The following is a 17,494-nucleotide window of genomic DNA, read 5'->3' as shown; positions in this document are numbered from 1 at the left end:
ACGAAGAACCCTAAAGAGTTATACCCCCAGGGGTGCCCGAGAGGGGGGGAGAATGAGCACCCCAAACGGACGGATTCTATGGTAACGACCTTTGCAAACGGACAGTTGACGACGAGTGCAGTCTGCAAATGTGGCAAGGTCTGCAAAAATCTGAAAGGTCTGAAGATTCACCAGACCAAGATGCGCTGCTTAAGGAACCCCGTGGAGCAACGCACAGTGCCAGTACCCAGTACGGCATCTGGTGAGACGGAGGAGGATCCGGGCCCGGAGTCACCCCACAGTGCCCAGAGCCTCCATGCACTACCGGCGACGCCCCAAAGCAGAGCCTCAGAACATCGACAGATTTTGTGGCCCGCTGCCAACAAGGAGTCGGAGTGGCTTCAGTTTGATAAGGATGTTGATTCAGCCCTAGAAGTAACAGCGAAGGGGGATGTGGACCAGAGGCTCAAGACAATGAGCACATTCATAATCAGCATTGCATCAGACAGGTTTGGCATCAAGGAACATCGTGCCACCAAGACAACTAATGTAGCAATTCCAAACCGGCGTGAGAAAAAGATCGCTCAACTCAGACAAGAGCTGAGGGCACTAAGGTACCAGTACAGGAAGGCGAGTGACGAAGAGAAGAAGGCATTGGCAGAACTAAGGATTGTGGTGAGGGAGAGGCTGCTCACCCTCCGCCGTGCTGAGTGGCACAGGAAGAGAGGCAAGGAGAGGGCCCGCAAGCGCAGCTCCTTTATCGCAAACCCATTTGGATTTGCAAAGAAACTGCTGGGAGAGAAATGCAGTGGCCAGCTCTCATGTCCGAAGGAAGACATCAACCGCCACTTAAGGAGCACTTACAGTGACGGCATGAGAGACCAAGACCTTGGCCCCTGTGAAGCCCTGATATGCCCATCTGAACCCAGTACACTTTTTGACACCAGAACACCCACCTTTAAGGAGGTCAAAGAGGTACTCAAAGCGTCAAGAGCTGCATCAGCACCAGGCCCCAGTGGAGTCCCATACAAGGTCTTCAAACATTGCCCCCGCCTGCTGGAGCGTCTGTGGAAGATCTTCAGAGCTATCTGGAAAAGAGGGAAGGTGCCCCAGATGTGGAAGCATGCAGAGGGAGTATGGATTCCCAAAGAGGAAAACGCAAAGAACATTGAGCAGTTCAGATCAATATCCCTCCTCAGTGTGGAGTGCAAGGCCTTCTTTAAAGTAATTTCCAACCGTCTCATGGAATTTCTGCTGAAGAACTCCTACATCGATACATCTGTGCAAAAGGGGGGTGTGCCAGGAGTCCCGGGGTGTATCGAGCACACTGGTGTAGTGACACAGCTGATCCGTGAGGCGAGAGAGAGCAGGGGTGATTTGGCGGTTCTTTGGCTGGACCTCGCCAATGCTTATGGATCGATTCCGCACAAGTTGGTGGAATTATCCCTGAGCAGATATCATGTCCCAGAGAAGGTGCGGCACCTCATCCTGGACTATTATGAAGATTTTAGTCTCAGGGTGTCCTCAGGGGCATCAACATCGGATTGGCACCGTCTGGAAAAAGGAATAATCACTGGCTGCACGATCTCTGTCTCCCTGTTTGCCCTCGCCATGAATATGTTGGTTAAGTCAGCAGAAGTAGAGTGCCGAGGTCCATTATCCAAATCTGGTACCCGGCAGCCACCAATCCGAGCATTTATGGATGACCTCACGGTAACTACTACATCAGTGCCTGGGTGCAGATGGTTGCTGCAAGGCCTGGATAGACTCATCTCTTGGGCAAGGATGAGTTTCAAGCCTGGGAAGTCCAGATCCCTGGTCGTGCGGAAAGGGAAGGTGACGGACCGCTTCCGCTTCATCCTGGGAAATACCACTATTCCATCTGTGTCTGAAAAACCAGTGAAGAGCCTTGGAAAGCTCTTCACTGGTGATCTGAAGGACACCGCTGCACGGCAAGCAACCAGCACCAACCTTAACCAGTGGCTCCTAGCTGTTGACAAGTCTGGACTTCCTGGGAAGTTCAAGGCTTGGATCTATCAGCACAACATCCTGCCCCGTCTCCTCTGGCCTTTGCTGATGTATGAGATCCCACTTACGACCGTGGAGGGCTTTGAGAGGAAGATCAGTCAGTACCTGCGCAGGTGGCTGGGCTTGCCTCGCAGTCTGAGCAGTATTGCCCTGTTTGGACATGGGACCAAGCTCACGCTCCCATTGAGCAGCGTGTCAGAGGAGTTCAAGGTTGCCCGGGCTAGAGAAGTCCTTCTCTACAGAGACTCCACTGATGGGAAGGTGTCTTCAGCAGGGATAGAGGTCCGCACTGGAAGGAAGTGGCGTGCCAAGGTCGCAGTGGAAAGAGCCGAGGCGAGGCTGCGTCACAGTACCATGGTGGGTACAGTGGCCACAGGGCGGGCAGGGCTGGGCAGCAACCCGAAGCCCTGCTACAACAGAGTGACAGGGAAGGACAGGCGTAAACTCATCCAAGAGGAGGTTCGGGCAGAGGTGGAAGAAGCTCGCTTCAGCAGGGTGGTGGGCATGAGCAAGCAGGGGGCCTGGACCAAGTGGGAGCATGTTTCCAGCCGTAAGATCACCTGGACTGATGTATGGAGGGCGGAGCCACATCATTTCAGGTTCCTCGTCCAAGCGGTGTATGATGTCCTCCCAAGCCCCACTAACTTGTTCACCTGGGGCCTGATAGAATCACCTGCGTGTCAGCTCTGCCAGAGGAAAGGGTCTCTTGAGCACATCCTAAGCTGCTGCCCAAAGGCCCTGGGAGATGGCAGATACCGCTGGCGCCATGACCAGGTCCTGCGGGCAATAGCAGATACCATCTTCACTGGCATAAACACCAGCAAGAGTCAACCTCTAAGCAGGAGCATGATTGCCTTTGTTCGAGCAGGGGAGAAACTGCAACCCTCCAAGAAGACCCAAGGGGGCCTGCTCACGACAGCAAGGGACTGGCAGCTCTTGGTCGATCTGGGGAGGCAGTTGAGATTCCCGGATTACATCGCAGCCACGACACTCCGCCCGGACATGGTGCTGTCATCAAATTCCACCAGGCAGGTTGTGCTGCTGGAACTAACTGTTCCTTGGGAGGACAGAATAGAGGAAGCCCAGGAGAGGAAGAGGGCTAAATACACAGAACTTGTGGCTGAGTGCCGGAGGAATGGCTGGAAGGCCCGCTGTGAGCCTATTGAAGTGGGCTGCAGGGGCTTCGCAGGCAGATCTCTACACCGTGTCCTTGGACTCCTAGGGATTTGCGGTCTGCAGAGACGAAGAGCAACCAAGAACATCTTGGAAGCAGCTGAAAAGGCTTCACGGTGGCTCTGGTTGAGGAGGGGGGAGGCGTGGCGTAGTGCGCTACCTGGACACAAGTCGGGGAACTGATCACCCCCGGCTGGGTCGCCCGAGTGAGGGTGTATGACTAAGACCCGAAACACCCAGTGATCTCGGGAGAGTCACTGAAGATGTGTCCAGGTTGCACCACTAGGTGTATTACAATCCTGTATTGCATCGTACATACTAAATTAATAAGTGTCTACCTTTTAACAAAGGTATATATACTTTACATTAACCAAATCTGCTTTGACATGGAGATTCAATGTGTCAAAAATCTAACGTACTGTTGAATGATTAATTAAAATACAAATGAAATGACTGGAGAAAAGCAAGGAGTGAAAAGGCTTTCAGACTGGTGCGGCACATTGCATCAGTTAAAATTATAATACTCAATTAAGCAATGTTCTTTAGTAAAATTAATTCACTTACATTTAATAAAGGCTCATTGAGGTACGACTTTAGTCACAAATCCCGTTCAACATATAGGCAGGTGATTTATGCAGTTTGTGCACTTCCTGACAGAGGTGTCAAGTAGCAAACTACAAATACTTTGTTACTGTACTTAAGTCCACTTTTTAGGTATCTATACTTTACTCCATTACTTATTTTTCTTCCTACTTCTGACTTCTTCTCATTACATTTTTACACAAGTATCTGTACTTTCTATTCCTTACATTTTTAAAACAAATGTTACTCCTTACTCTTGGTTTCGGTTTAATGTTTATAAATATTTATTTCACGTCATGTGCGCCATCCAGTGCAGATCATTGGCGGCATACACATCTAGTGAAATGTAGTGAAATTGGACGAGTGATATAACACCAACACTCATTGGTTAGCTAAAGGAAATCATCAGAAGCAAACAGGTGTTCTTCAGACTGTAAATGTGAATTATCTATGACATGCTACAATATCAGATTCAGAAAAAGATGCTTTTCAGGGTGTTTTTCTAAAGGTTACTTTATACTTTTATTCTTTAAGTAGTTTTTGAAGCACATACTTTTTCACTTTTACTTGAGTAAAAAGGTCAAGTTGATACTTTTACCAGAGTGTTCTTAAACTGCAGTATCTATACTTCTACTTAAGTAACAAATGTATGTACTTTTGACACCACTGCTTCCTGATAGTAAAGAATTACAATAGTCCAGCCTTGAAGTAACAAATGCATGGACTAGTTTCATCACCCCTGGACTATAGTATTCCACAGATGAAAGAAGGAAATTCTAGAAACCTCTTTGGTATGTGATTTAAATGACAGGTCTTGATAAAAAAATAACACCAAGATTTTTTACTTTATTATTTTAAATCAGTTTAATCCCATCCAAATGAAGTGACTAATCCGCTTCCTTTTCAAGGACTTTGGTCCAAAGACTCTAACTTCTGTGTTGTCTGCATTCAGGAGCAGGAAGTTAAGAGTCATCCAGGTTTTTTTTATATCTTCAAGACATGCCTGTAATTTATGTAATGGGTTAGACTAATCTGGATTTATAGACAGATATAGCTGGGTATCATCAGCATAACAGTGAAAATTAATCCCATGCTGTCTAATAACTCTACCGATTGGGAGCACATATAATGTAAAGAGAATTGGTCCTAGCACTGATCCCTGTGGTACTCCACAGGTAACCCTTGAGCATAAGGAAGATTTGTCATTAAAATGAACCAACTAAAAGAGATCAGATTGATACAATTTAAACAAACAAGTCTAGTGCTGTTCCTTTAATTCCTAAAAAATATTTAAGTCTTTATAAAATAATATTATGATGAACTGTATCAAATGCAGCTCTTAGATCTAACAGGACAAATACAGATGCAAGTCCATTTTCTGAGGCCATGAGAATATCATTAGTGACTTTCTCCAGAGCTGTTTTAGTGCTATGATGAGCTCTAAAGAAAGACTAAAACTCTTCAAAAAGTTCATTATGGTGCAAGTGATCGCACAATTGTTTGGCAACTACTTTCTCAAGAATTTTAGATAACAAAGGAAGATTGGATATAGATTTGTATTCGACCAAGTAATCTCGGTCAAGAGACAGTCTTAAAGTAAAGGTTTAATTACAACAACCTTAAAGCCTTTGGTGCATATCCCTGTAACAGGGATAGATTAATCACATCTAAAATAGAGGAGGAGATCAAAGGGAATACCTCCTTAAATAACCTGGTTAGAACTGGAGCTAACATACAATTTGAAGGCTTAGTTCAACGGGGTCAAAGCAGTCTAAACACGGTTCAGATTCTATGGCTACATCAGATACTGCCTCACCCTCCAGAGATAAACCAATCATAGTTAGAGGAGTGCTAATCTTATTTATAAAGAATCCCATAAAATCATTACTGCTAAGAGCAGGTGGAATGGACGGTTCAACAGAGCTATGGCTCTGGGTGAGTTTGGCAACTGTATTAAAAATTATCAAGGATTATTCTTATTCTCCTCTATTAATGAAGAGAAATATACTGCTCTTGCTGTACGAAGGCAGTAAACTATTTTTCCAGACTAGGTAGGATTCCCATAAGCCTGTGGATTGCAGATTTTCTTTTCAAAGAAAAACAGTACTCATCATTTTTCAAAGATGTGTACTTTCTAAGGCAGTACACAGAGATCTAGCAACCCCATCAACAAAATCATCCACCCATGAAGGGGAATAAGCTAAACTTCTGCCCTCTGCAGTACTGCTTAGCAACACAGAGGAGAGAAAAGGTGAAACAGATTCTTTGAAATTTAAAACTGCACTATCTGATAGTGATCTGCTAAAGTGAAACCTTTTGGTGGAGGAGAACTCTGTTAAAGTAGTCTTGAAGGTTATTAAAAATTGGTCAAAGGACAGGATTGTGAGGAAATATTGTTATTTCTTCACATCCTAGCCATATGTCAGCACAAGGTCCAAAATGTGAAGATGAGAATGTGTGGGACTATTCACAATTTGCACAAAGCAAATAGCATCTAAAATAGCATTAAAGGCTGTACTTAAGCTATCACCTTCGATGCCAGCATGGATGTTAAAATCTCCCTCTATGATGACACTGTCAGTATTTAACACCAAATCAGATTGGAACTCTGAAAACTAATCCAAAAATTCAGAGTAAGGACCTGTTGGAAGGTTACAAAAAGAAGAGGTTTTCTTGCTTTGTAATTTGGAGATGGGAAACTAAGCGTTAAATGTTCAAAAGAGTTGTAGTTATTAACTGCCTTTGGAGTAATCAGTAAGTCAAACTGAAATATTGTTGCTACTCCTCCTCCAGAATTTTTGGGTATGTGAAAATTTAAATAACTAAAATTAGTTGCTTCATTTATGCTCACATAGTTCTCTTGCTGCAGCCAAGTTTCTGTAAAGCAATATAAATCAAGATGATTATCACAAATCAAGTCATTAACTAGCAGACTTTTTGAAGAAAGGGATGTTACTTATGTTAATAAACCAAATTTAATCGTTTAAACTTTTTCCCCAGTTGGAGTTATTTAAATTTTAATTAGATTATCATGATTTACTCCTTTGGGAATCTTTTCTAATTTTATTAGATTTTGGTCGTGGGCAAGACACAGTCTGGATAGAGTAATGAGAGGGTAACAGTAGAGAAACTGCAGAGAGGTGTGTTACACTACGACTCTGCTTCCTGGTCTGCACCCTGGGTTGTCAGCGTTTTGCAGGACTAATAAATTTGGCCAGATTTCTAGAAAGAAGAGCTGCACGATCAGGAGACGAGACAGACACAAAACCCTCTTTCCACTGGCTGCCAGGATCCAGGACATAAAACATGGAGTTAACTGAAAACACTGAACAGACAAACTACCGTATTTTCACGACCATAAGGCGCACCGGACTAAAAGGCGCAGTCTCAGTTATGTGTCCCATTTCTGTATTTAACACACACATAAGGCGCACCGGACTATAGGGCGCGTTTTTTATATACAGGTACATGTCCTCTACTACCTTTAAAAACCTCTACTGCGTATTTAAAAATACAGCGGGGGCAAAACTGAGTATGATTGTGCTTTATTCATGTATTTATTACAAAGTATTAATCAAACCTGGCAGCTGGCCGTGAGACAGACACATCGCAGATGACACAGCGCTGTGATCACTCCTAAATTAACTTAAAATCCTGAAACCTGCCGACGGAATATGTTCGCTTTTATTGCCGGTATCCTAGTGCCTGCAGTTTAAATTATTTAGATGAAAAACACCTGTCAGCCACCGCGGTGAACCCCAGGCGACCCGGCCTAGAGGCTGCTGATGAAAGGATTTCTCCTGTCGGTGCACCGCTGGTATGTGGGGGTCTGAGCGCCTCCGACAGAAATAGATATTCTGGATGAACTGACTGCAATTATTAAGTTTTCAGGTGGACTTTCTCACTTAAAAACATATTAAAACTACTTTATTCCCACTGATCACAGCAAATATAGCTGCAAGATTTAGATTATTTAGATGAAAAAACACCTGCCAGCCACCGCGGTGAAGAGGAGGAGACACGGCCCAGAGGCTGCTGTTGAATTAAGTTTTCAGGTAGAAAAATAGAGCGGGAGCAAAACTGAGTATGATTGTGCTTTATTCATGTATTTATTACAAAGTATTAATCAAACCCATCAAAGTCATCATCCTCTGTTTCTGAATAAAACAGCTGCGCTAAATCAGACATGCCAGTTTCCCCTTCTTCTTCGCTGTCAGAGTCACTTTCCGTGCAGCGCGGCTCCTCAGAAATAATGCCGGCTTTTGCGAAAGCTTGAACAACAGAGCCAGCAGACACGTTAGTCCATCTACAATCCATCCTCAAACGGTGGCGTAACTTGCCCGGCGCTGCCTTCCACTTATCCTGAAACTGTGGTCTCCGTCTGTCACACCGATGTCGAGCGGTTGAAGTTCCTTTGTCAGACCCCCCGGGATAACGGTGAGCACAGCGTTCATTTGATTCATCTTTTTTTCACATCGGCTGTGAGATGGGCACGCAGCGATGGTGATGCGTGGAAAAAACCACCTAGTCTTCTCACATACACCTGCCTCAACCACGCATCCACCCAGCCTTTTTCATTTGCGTTAATATCATATGTCATCAGAGCGCTGTGTCTGTCTGGCTGTCAGCTCCCAGATCAGCTTCTCTGATTGGTTGATGCGGCGCGTCCAGCAGCAAAACTTCAATTTTTCCATCTCGAGCAGCAGCAGCGCGTTGGCGGTGCATCAGATGCTTAAACGCTCCCGACGTGCTGCACCAAAACGCGCTGCAGGACCTTTTGCTGCAGCTATACGCGCGTCAACCATTGACTTTGCATGTAAACTCGCTGCTTCTGCTGCACCTGCTGGGTCCGGTTCACACCGATGTCGAGCGGTTGAACAGCGAGCACAGGGTTAATTTGTTTCCCCATGTTTTTCACATCAGCTGTGAGATGGGCACGCATGGAGTTACATATTAACAGCGATGGTGAGGGGTGGAAAAAAAAAACACCTGGTCTCCTTACATTCAGCCACTCTTTCATCATCTCCTCAATGAGGTGGTCTCAAAAGTCGCAGTTACAACACACATAAGGCGCACCGCACCATAGGGCGCACCGCACATTTTGAGGGAAAAAAAAGACGTTTAAGTGCGCCTTATAGTCGTGAAAATACGGTAACAGAAAACAAATAATGATCTGGCCACGATCCCTCGGGCTGAACCGAATATAAGGCAAAGGAAACAGATGAATAAAATAAATAATAATTACAGCAGGGAGGGAAACGGCAGGTGAATGAAACAAAGAATTAAGGTGGAGGAATCAGGCCGGATCATGACACCAAGAGGTAAATAAAACATTATTTGGTAACATAATATTTTATGAAATAACTTTCCTTAATCAGAAATAACTGTTTAGGTAATTGAATCCTAACTTTCTGTGATTCTTCACGAGGGAATGATTCAGGGAAAAGGCTACTTAGCTTCTTTAGCGATGTTTGGCTTTAAAGACAGTGGCAGTAGTAGCAAGCAGACATGAAGGGACTCCATTAAAAGGACTATTTGGTCTTGTTTTAGCATTCAGATGTAATGAGCATATCAGGAAACCCATCAACCAATTACTAACGTCAAATTAGTGTTTCATCCCCAATTAAAATTGTTCGTAAATAGGCAGTAAAAGGAAAACTGAATGAGACAAGATCTGCATGATCTGAGAATGATGGAGGAAGAAACACATATCTAATCACAAACACATATATCTAATCATGTATGATTAGATATATGTGTTTGGAAAAGATTTTGATTGTATTATGTCCCTGTTAGATTAGTGTAAGATTGATCGAAGAGGAGAGGAAGAAATTTGGGAGACTGATAGAAAGAAGATTGAATGAGAGTGGAGGAAAATAGGAACACTGATAAAAAGGTCAGTGGAAGAGAAGGAAGAAAAATCTACTTAGAAGACTAAAATAGAAAACAGGGATAAGTCAGCTACAAAGAAAAGGAGATGGAGATGTAAGAAAACAGAGAAGACTGAATGACTCAATGGCACTAATAAACACTATCGATTAGTTTCATTAATCATTTTATTAATCTTCGGAAGTAGGAGAGAGAGACATTCCGGGATTTTAAACTTGTTTTTATTGTTTAAGTATTAAAATATATTAAAAAAATGGATGAAAGCAGCACTGTCCCTATTTCCTATTTTAATTTTGATTTTTTGATTTTTTTATCTAAGAGCTGGAAATGTCCCCAGATTGGATTTCAGATATCTGGTCACCATAATGTGGTCGCCATCGGGTTCATGGCTTGCTTTAGGATACTCAACAGTGAAAAACATGAAAGATCAGAGATAATCAAAAAACTAAATTGTTTAGTTTGAATCTCTTTCCTTTGCCAGACTTGTAACCTCAGTTCTTTGTTCAGAAATCTGAGTTGTCTCCAAATATCTGCAAGGGATGTGCTTATTTGATTCTCTGTTTCTTTATGAACAGTGAAATAAATAGAAATGCAAAGTTAGGTGTCTGATTTTTAGTAAAATATGTTCATGCCAGAATTCCTCAACAGTTCATCATCCGGTACTCTGTTTAACCTCATTGTTTTGTACCAGTACTAGAACTGATTATTATCACGACAACTTGATTGACACCTTTAAAAATATTGACATTATAACTATAGAATGGATTTCACTTGGACTTTATTTTTCTACTTTCTGTTGGTCCATCTCCAAGTTTCCTAGTAAAATACATGAATGTTTGTTGATGTAACATAGAAACCTGGAGAAACATAAGGATATCAGCCTCTGTAGTAAGGCACTGTCTTGTTGGCTTGTTGCCTGTCTAAACTTCTGTCGATTCGCTTACATGAAGGTGAACTCTCTACCAGCAGTGCTTTGTCTCAACTATCTAATTTTATCTTCTCCTGTTTTTTGTCTCTACCACAGTTTTTTGGCTTCTCATCATAATGAGATCACTGGCTCTGGGTCTCTTTTGCCTGTTTTGCTGTAATGCTGTGGAGCCAGAGAGACGTCGGCCCAAACTCATTACAGCCAAAGGACAAAATAACACCACAATCCAAAACAATACGATGGGTAGGTTACCTTGTTGTTAAAAAGCATGAAGTCCTGTAATGCCTAGGAAGTATATGCCATTTATGATTTGATAATGTTTCATGTTTTGGTGTATATAGGTTCATAACATTTACAACCAGCTTCTATCTAAGTTGCCCTTCATGCTGCTTTTTTCTTCATGATTAAACTGCATACACTTTTATCCACAACCAGCAGTTCCTCTGTAGAAGAGAGGACGGCGACGGTGATCTCACACACAATTTCCTAACATTTTGCAGCTTTCCTGAATGCTTAAACCCTAACGGTGATGTTATAGCACAATTTCAAAAACTTTTAACACTTATAGCAAAACCACTCACTGAGTTTACAAAACTCAGTTCACTCCTTTTGCAGAACTGTAAACTAAACTAACTGCTTTATACTCAATTTTTAAATGATCAACACACTCCTAGAAAAACTATACACATATACGGCTATTATTAACACTAATATGCCAACTGTCTGGCACACTGTCACATGTGAAAACTGTTTTAGATAGTTAGTGCACATTGCAATCAGTCTAAGCACTATAAATAAGCCATAGAATGGCTGTCTATGTGGAGCACAATGGAGGGAGCAAGAAGAGTGAGAATTAGAGGGGACAGAGGAAGAGGAGGTGGAGGTGAAGAAGTAAGAGGAAGAGCAGACCAGATACGTCATCATATGGGAAAATGTTAGTTTCCATAGGGCTGCTTTGGTCCGCAACCAGATCACCCACTCTTCACTGCACTCAACCTCCCCCCATACTCTCCATTCTTGAATCCGACTGAAGAATTCTTCTCTCCCTGGTGCTGGAAGGTCTATGACCGTCATCCCCATCAACTCACAGCCCTTTTACAAGCAATCCAGTAGGCATGTGGGGATATGGACCAGGCATCATGTCAGGCCTGGATATGACATTCAAACGAAGATATTTTTCCTGTACCTTGGACAAGAGGACATTGCATGTGTTGTGGATGAAGTCTTGTGGCCGGACCAAGAGAAACGACATGATGTGTTTTGACTTGGAAAAAAAACTTTTTAGTCTGTTTTGATGTGTGGAAATAAACACCAATACTTGGCCTTTGGATCCTTGTATGTTTTGGGTCCCTGTATGTTTATAGAACTATGACTAAAGTATGACCTTGAACTGATGTAGCCTGCCTTGTGCACAGAGAAAGCAAAATACAAGCCAGATGTGTTTTTTTATTTTTACCATCAGTGTGTAGTTCACACATTGTGTGCTTATTACTATGATGACTTGTGTTAATTACAAGGTTTATTAGCTTTTGCAAGAGAACTACAATGAACCCCAGTTGGCCTCTGCAGATGGCTGCTGGTTTTGCTGGAAGTTTTCTTCCTGTTAAAGGGGAGTTTTTCCTCTCCACTGTCGCTACAAACATGCTAAGAGTGAGGGATTGCCTTCGAGTCAATGAGTCAACGCAATCACTGGTTTTCCTTAGATAGAAAACTTTGAATCATTTTTAATGTATGATCCGGTGAACTGTGAAGTGCCCTGAGATGACATGTGGTTTGAATTGGCGCTATATAAAAAAACTGAATTGAATTGAATTTGTAAGTAGAGTTTTGCAAAAATAGCCAATAGTTACAAAAATTGTGCTTAAGCAATCAGAAAAAAACAAATTGTTTATATAGGATTTTAATCTAAAACCAACTAAAATAATATATCATAGTTATTTATTACCATCAATTGCACAAATCGCTCCAGCATACGGCTCAGCTCCCGATCTTGCTCGTTCATAGCCTTACTGAGGGCCTGAACCGCTGCAGACTGATCAATGCCCAAATTGCCATCGACATCTTCTGTAATTGAAGATACATCAGGTATCCTCCAAATCCAAACAAGAGAAATCTGAGTATTATAAGACTGAAAACCCACACATCTTCCCAGGAGTCCATGGTGTATCCCACAAAGTATGTCCAGGCAGGACAGGACGGGTCCCCTTTCCCCTGTCTTCCAGTTGAATAAATTTGATAAATTGCAGTGACAGACCAGCTGACCAGATCCATTTTTTTTTAGTTTAGGTGGTATGAAGAGAGAGCTCAGAAAAGACAAGACACATCAAAGCAGGGATAGGCAGGGAGGTACAGGAGCACAGGAAAATGCAACCGCCTCCTTCAAGAGTCAGAACAGACGGGATAGATAGATAAGTAGCACATCTATCTAATAAGATGGGCACAAATTATCAGGATTTGGCTGGATTATCTTATTTCATTACGATTGTTGTAAATTTATATTCGATGCCCATCCAGGTTAGACGCCATATTAATGTTATGAATAACTGTTATATTCATTTCCCAGACAGCTGTAAATTCATATTATGTTCTGATATTTTGAGTGGTTTATTGCCCTCCCCGGTAAGGGTGTTTGAAAACCAAAGTTTATCTGGAAGAATTTGGGATATGATCAAATGAGCTTTTCACTAATTTAGAACAAGTGAAATGTTTTCAGACCAATTCACAATAAGGTAAATAAAACATTATTTGGCCAAATAATGTTTTATTAAATGATGTGCTTAATCAGAAACCAATACCCTTTAGTTAAATGATTCTTTACCCTCTTTGAAATAGCTAGCAGCGAATAGACATCAGGCTTCCACTAAATGACTCTTGGTCATACTTGGTAATCAAAATGTAATGAGCATATGAGGAAAACATAAACCCCATTGTTTAAACCCTTAGTGAAATAAAACTTGTCCAAGCTTCAACAACAGCTAAAAACCATATTAATTTACCATAGCGGAACATGCAGTCTATCCTGTTAGCTTCGTCTTTACTCATCAGTAAACACATGAAATTATAAAAATCATCAAAATACATATTGTTTGTTCTGTCCCTAATTGTGCCAGACCTACAAACCTCTATTCATGTCCATTTGGAGGGCTTGAGTTTTCATCCAGTAGTAGTTTAGCAAGGGAGGCTCACAGCAACACAGGGTTTCTTGTCCATGTGGTTCACGGCAAGAGATCCTTAGGAGTCTTTCTCATCCAGTCTGGCTCTGTAAGTTCTGAAACTCAAGAGAAATGTGTTGCAAAAAGTTTGTTTTGCAGCAGTTTGGTTCTGAAAAGTCAGCCATCATTACTTATCCTTGGTCATTCTGGAGTTCTGGACCTTCTTGCCTGGATCTCAATGGTGGCTGGAGCTCCAAGGCAGGTTCATGGAAAAGAAAGCTTCATGGGAAACAGAAAGAGATCCTGTGTTTCATGGTTTTACTGTTCTCAGCTCTGTGTGGGAGGCAATACAAGTCACACCTCTGTGGGAGTACCTGTGGAGGCAGGAAAGGGGGTGGTGTAGAGGTCTCACTGGTCATCATGTCAAGATGAAATATGGAGACTGGTTCCCAATGTCCCAAACCACGATGGCATAACAAGATGTTTCCTATAAATTCGTACATTATTTTGGGTCTATATTAAACTGGGACAATAAGTCATTTGAATTATCTCTGTTGGAGCAGAGATGCATATAAAATCTGGGGCAGTAGATCTTGGGGACCAAGATTGAAGACCCCGATCTAAGGAGCCTAATCAGCTCATAAACCAGTAATCATCCTGGATTAGGAGACAATGGTAATCCCACAAGACGCTTTCCCTCCTGATCCTCCCATTTACTGGTTCCAGCATAGTCCCAGCTCCCATAGCGCACCATTACTCATTGTGTTAATGGTAATCTGTGTGAATTCCTCAACCCACATTACATTTAAGTATTTATTCATGGTAAGACTCACCCTGTTGATCACTGGAAAATGAATGTGATAGTTTTTAAACTTATTTTTCATATTTATATTTTTTGGCAGATTTTATACTTTCACATTTTATTTTATTTTTATTTCAGATTTAATATTAAGCTTATTTTATTATTTTTTTCTACAGTGTTTTCCAAATCCCATTCTTTCTAAATTACGTTTTACATATTCTCTTTACATCATGCTTTTCACTTAAAAGGAAAGCCCGCCCCCAGTAGTGAGGAGCAGAGACGTATTGCTATTGGTCTGCATGTATGTTAGAAACAACATTTTTATTGGTCAAAGTGGGCATCAACAGTGGGCATTTGCATTGGGCTGAAAGAGGAGAGACTGTGATCTGTAAAATGCAAACAATATATTTCATTAAATTTAGATTAGAAGATCAAAAAGGCATGTGTGTGTCTGCTAGGTGTGACATAAGCTGAACCTGTACTTCCTGTTTGCAGAGAATTCCTGTGAAACCATGCCGCTGGATTTCGTCTTTGTCATTGACAGCTCTAGGAGCATCCGACCAGAAGACTACGAGAAGGTCAAGACCTTCATCATTAATCTGCTTCAATTTCTTGATGTTGGCCACAATGCAACACGGGTGGGTCTTCTGCAGTATGGCAGTGTGGTTCAACCCGAGTTCTCCCTTAATACTTATTACTCCAAAGCTGAGGTTAAGGAGGCTGTGAGGAATATGAGTCATCTTGCTACAGGGACCATGACTGGCTTGGCCATCCAATACACCATGGAGGTGGCACTCACTGAAGAACAGGGAGCCAGACCTCTGAGCTTACAGATTCCACGGATCGCTATGATTGTAACGGATGGGAGACCTCAAGACACAGTAGAGGAGATTGCAGCTCAAGCAAAGCAGGCTGGCATCCAGATTTTTGCTATCGGAGTGGGAAGGGTGGAAATGAAAACTCTGAAGGCCATAGGCAGTGAGCCCCATTCTGAACATGTCCACCTGGTGGCCAATTTTAGTCAAATGGAAACCCTAATCTCAGTGTTCAAGTCCAAACTGTGTGGAGGTGATGAAACCTTTTTATTGTCATTACAGTGTTCCTCGTTATTCAGCAGGTATAGATGTGTTCTTGAATGTTTCTGGATGTTCCTGCATTAGGTTCAGACATGTGTAAGGTGGTGGACCATCAGTGCCAGCATATCTGTGTGAACAGTCCTGCCTCCTACAGGTGTAAGTGCAGGAAAGGCTTCACTCTCAACCCCGATGGAAAGACATGTAAAGGTAAACCTCTGAGCTCTTTCCCCAACAGGTAAACACTGCAGATCTTCCTATTCAATCTTAACTCAGGGTGACCTTCCTCCATGTTGTCTCTCTGCAGCCGTCGATACGTGTGCTGTGGTGGATCATGGCTGTGATCACATCTGTGTTAACGTGGCTGAAGGCTATGAGTGTCGCTGCCGTCCAGGATACGAACTCACCATAGACCTGAAGACATGCAACAGTAATATTTCCCTTTGCTTGAAGTCAACCCATGTTTTATCTATCTAAGCATCTTTAAACATCTTTCTTCCTGAAACTGGCTTAAATTATTTTCTGGGCTCTGTTGCGACTAAAGAACTTTCAGACTTTCATATGTTGCTCTGTGACCAAACCTTCAATTGGTTGTATGTTACAACAACAAATGAAAGGGCGATTCATGCAGATAATTATGCAAAATATGGAGCCTATTCATAACAACTAGATAGTATTGGTTAACAATTCAATTCAGTTTATTTATCTAATGTAGGCTGCGCTCTCATCAGGAACTTTCTAAATGTGGTAGGTTTGAGGAGCACGGCTTTTAATTCTACATGGCTAAAGTCTTCAGCCAACGTCAGGCGCCTCTGGATTTATATCCATTTGTCTAATATGTACGGTGGCCCTGAACTGCAAACTGCAACTACAAATCTAAAAGCGCAACTACATTAAGGAAATCGCAACTACATAAAGCAAAGCGCAACTACATTAAGGAAAACACAATTACATTAACCTACCGGAAAAGGTAGGTACCAGTGGGAAACATGAGACATCGCTGATTGGACGACGGCGCCGTTTGACCCTTGAACCGGAAATTGCGTCGTCTGAACAGTCCAGCTTCTTTTAAGTGTGTCTTCAGTGTACGCAAACTAACTGAAATTTCGTGATTAGTCTTGAGCATATCCAGTATCACCTCGTACCTATGTCCTGATTTAAAATATTCCTGGATAACGGCAGCTATGTTTGGGGCGCCGACAATATCCATGTTTTCAAAAGCCGCAGAAGGCAGAATGACTTCCGGTTCAAGGGTCAAATGGCCCCGTCAACCAATCAGCGATGTCTCATGTCTCATGATCTAAATGAAAGCCAGACAATACATGATAATAACGGGGTCAATCTGAATTGTTATTGCAGAAAAATGTCTTGCAAATGTTTAGTCTTTGTGGACCCGTGACTGAAATGACAGCCAGCAGCCGTTCAAATACTGATGTCTTGTCCACCCACTACTGGGAACGCTTTGCTTTGCTCTTTTGGTTGATGTTAACACAAAGAAGAGGGGGATTTCCTGAAGGATGTATGTTATTACAATCATCAGAGCGGTGGCGTAAGCATAGACTTGTATTCAGGGTCTCAAGATGTTGATCAAATAAAAACAAATTTAACCCTTTAATTCACTTCTTTGTGCTTTAAGAAGTAATTGAGAGGGAGAGAATTACATACTAAAAGCTATGGAAAGCTATGTTGTTGTTTGTTTTGCAGCCTTATCCCTGGTGGTATGGTTAATAAATTAATAATGTAGTCTCCCTCCTCAGGAATAGATCACTGTGACCTGGGAATCCACGGCTGTGAGCATAACTGTGTCAGCTTACCAGGCTCCTACATCTGCAGCTGCATGAAAGGCTACGTCCTGAATTCAGATGGCAAGACTTGTAGCCGTAAGAGA

At 42.4% G+C, this 17,494-nt stretch overlaps 2 protein-coding genes across 6 annotated transcripts in view; both read left to right on the top strand.

Annotated features, from left to right (window-relative positions):
* LOC119787808 (matrilin-2-like) overlaps window positions 1-17,494 on the top strand; it is a 48,793-nt gene that overhangs the window by 10,194 nt on the left and 21,105 nt on the right. For all 5 annotated transcript variants that reach the window (XM_038291851.1, XM_038291850.1, XM_038291848.1 and 2 more), the window contains exons 2-6: window positions 10,676-10,822; window positions 15,029-15,601; window positions 15,694-15,816; window positions 15,914-16,036; window positions 17,364-17,486. In XM_038291851.1, coding sequence (XP_038147779.1) covers window positions 10,696-10,822; window positions 15,029-15,601; window positions 15,694-15,816; window positions 15,914-16,036; window positions 17,364-17,486 — 1,069 coding nt within the window. In that variant the 5' untranslated portion in view covers window positions 10,676-10,695. The remainder of the gene's footprint in view (window positions 1-10,675; window positions 10,823-15,028; window positions 15,602-15,693; window positions 15,817-15,913; window positions 16,037-17,363; window positions 17,487-17,494) is intronic.
* Window positions 79-3,485, top strand: LOC119787807. Its single transcript, XM_038291846.1, has one exon. The coding sequence runs from the start codon at window positions 79-81 to the stop codon at window positions 3,361-3,363; it is 3,285 nt and encodes a 1,094-aa protein (XP_038147774.1). The 3' UTR covers window positions 3,364-3,485.

This window comes from Cyprinodon tularosa, unplaced genomic scaffold (genome assembly GCF_016077235.1).
Source record: "Cyprinodon tularosa strain WSP-4 unplaced genomic scaffold, ASM1607723v1 ctg301, whole genome shotgun sequence".
Classification (NCBI taxonomy): domain Eukaryota; kingdom Metazoa; phylum Chordata; class Actinopteri; order Cyprinodontiformes; family Cyprinodontidae; genus Cyprinodon; species Cyprinodon tularosa.
The sequence above is the reverse complement of the archived record's forward strand: the minus strand, read 5'-3'. Positions and strand labels throughout refer to the sequence as shown.

Bases quoted from the DNA above. Each gene is read 5' to 3' on its own strand.
- LOC119787807 (XM_038291846.1), top strand. From the start codon at position 79: ATGGTAACGACCTTTGCAAACGGACAGTTGACGACGAGTGCAGTCTGC.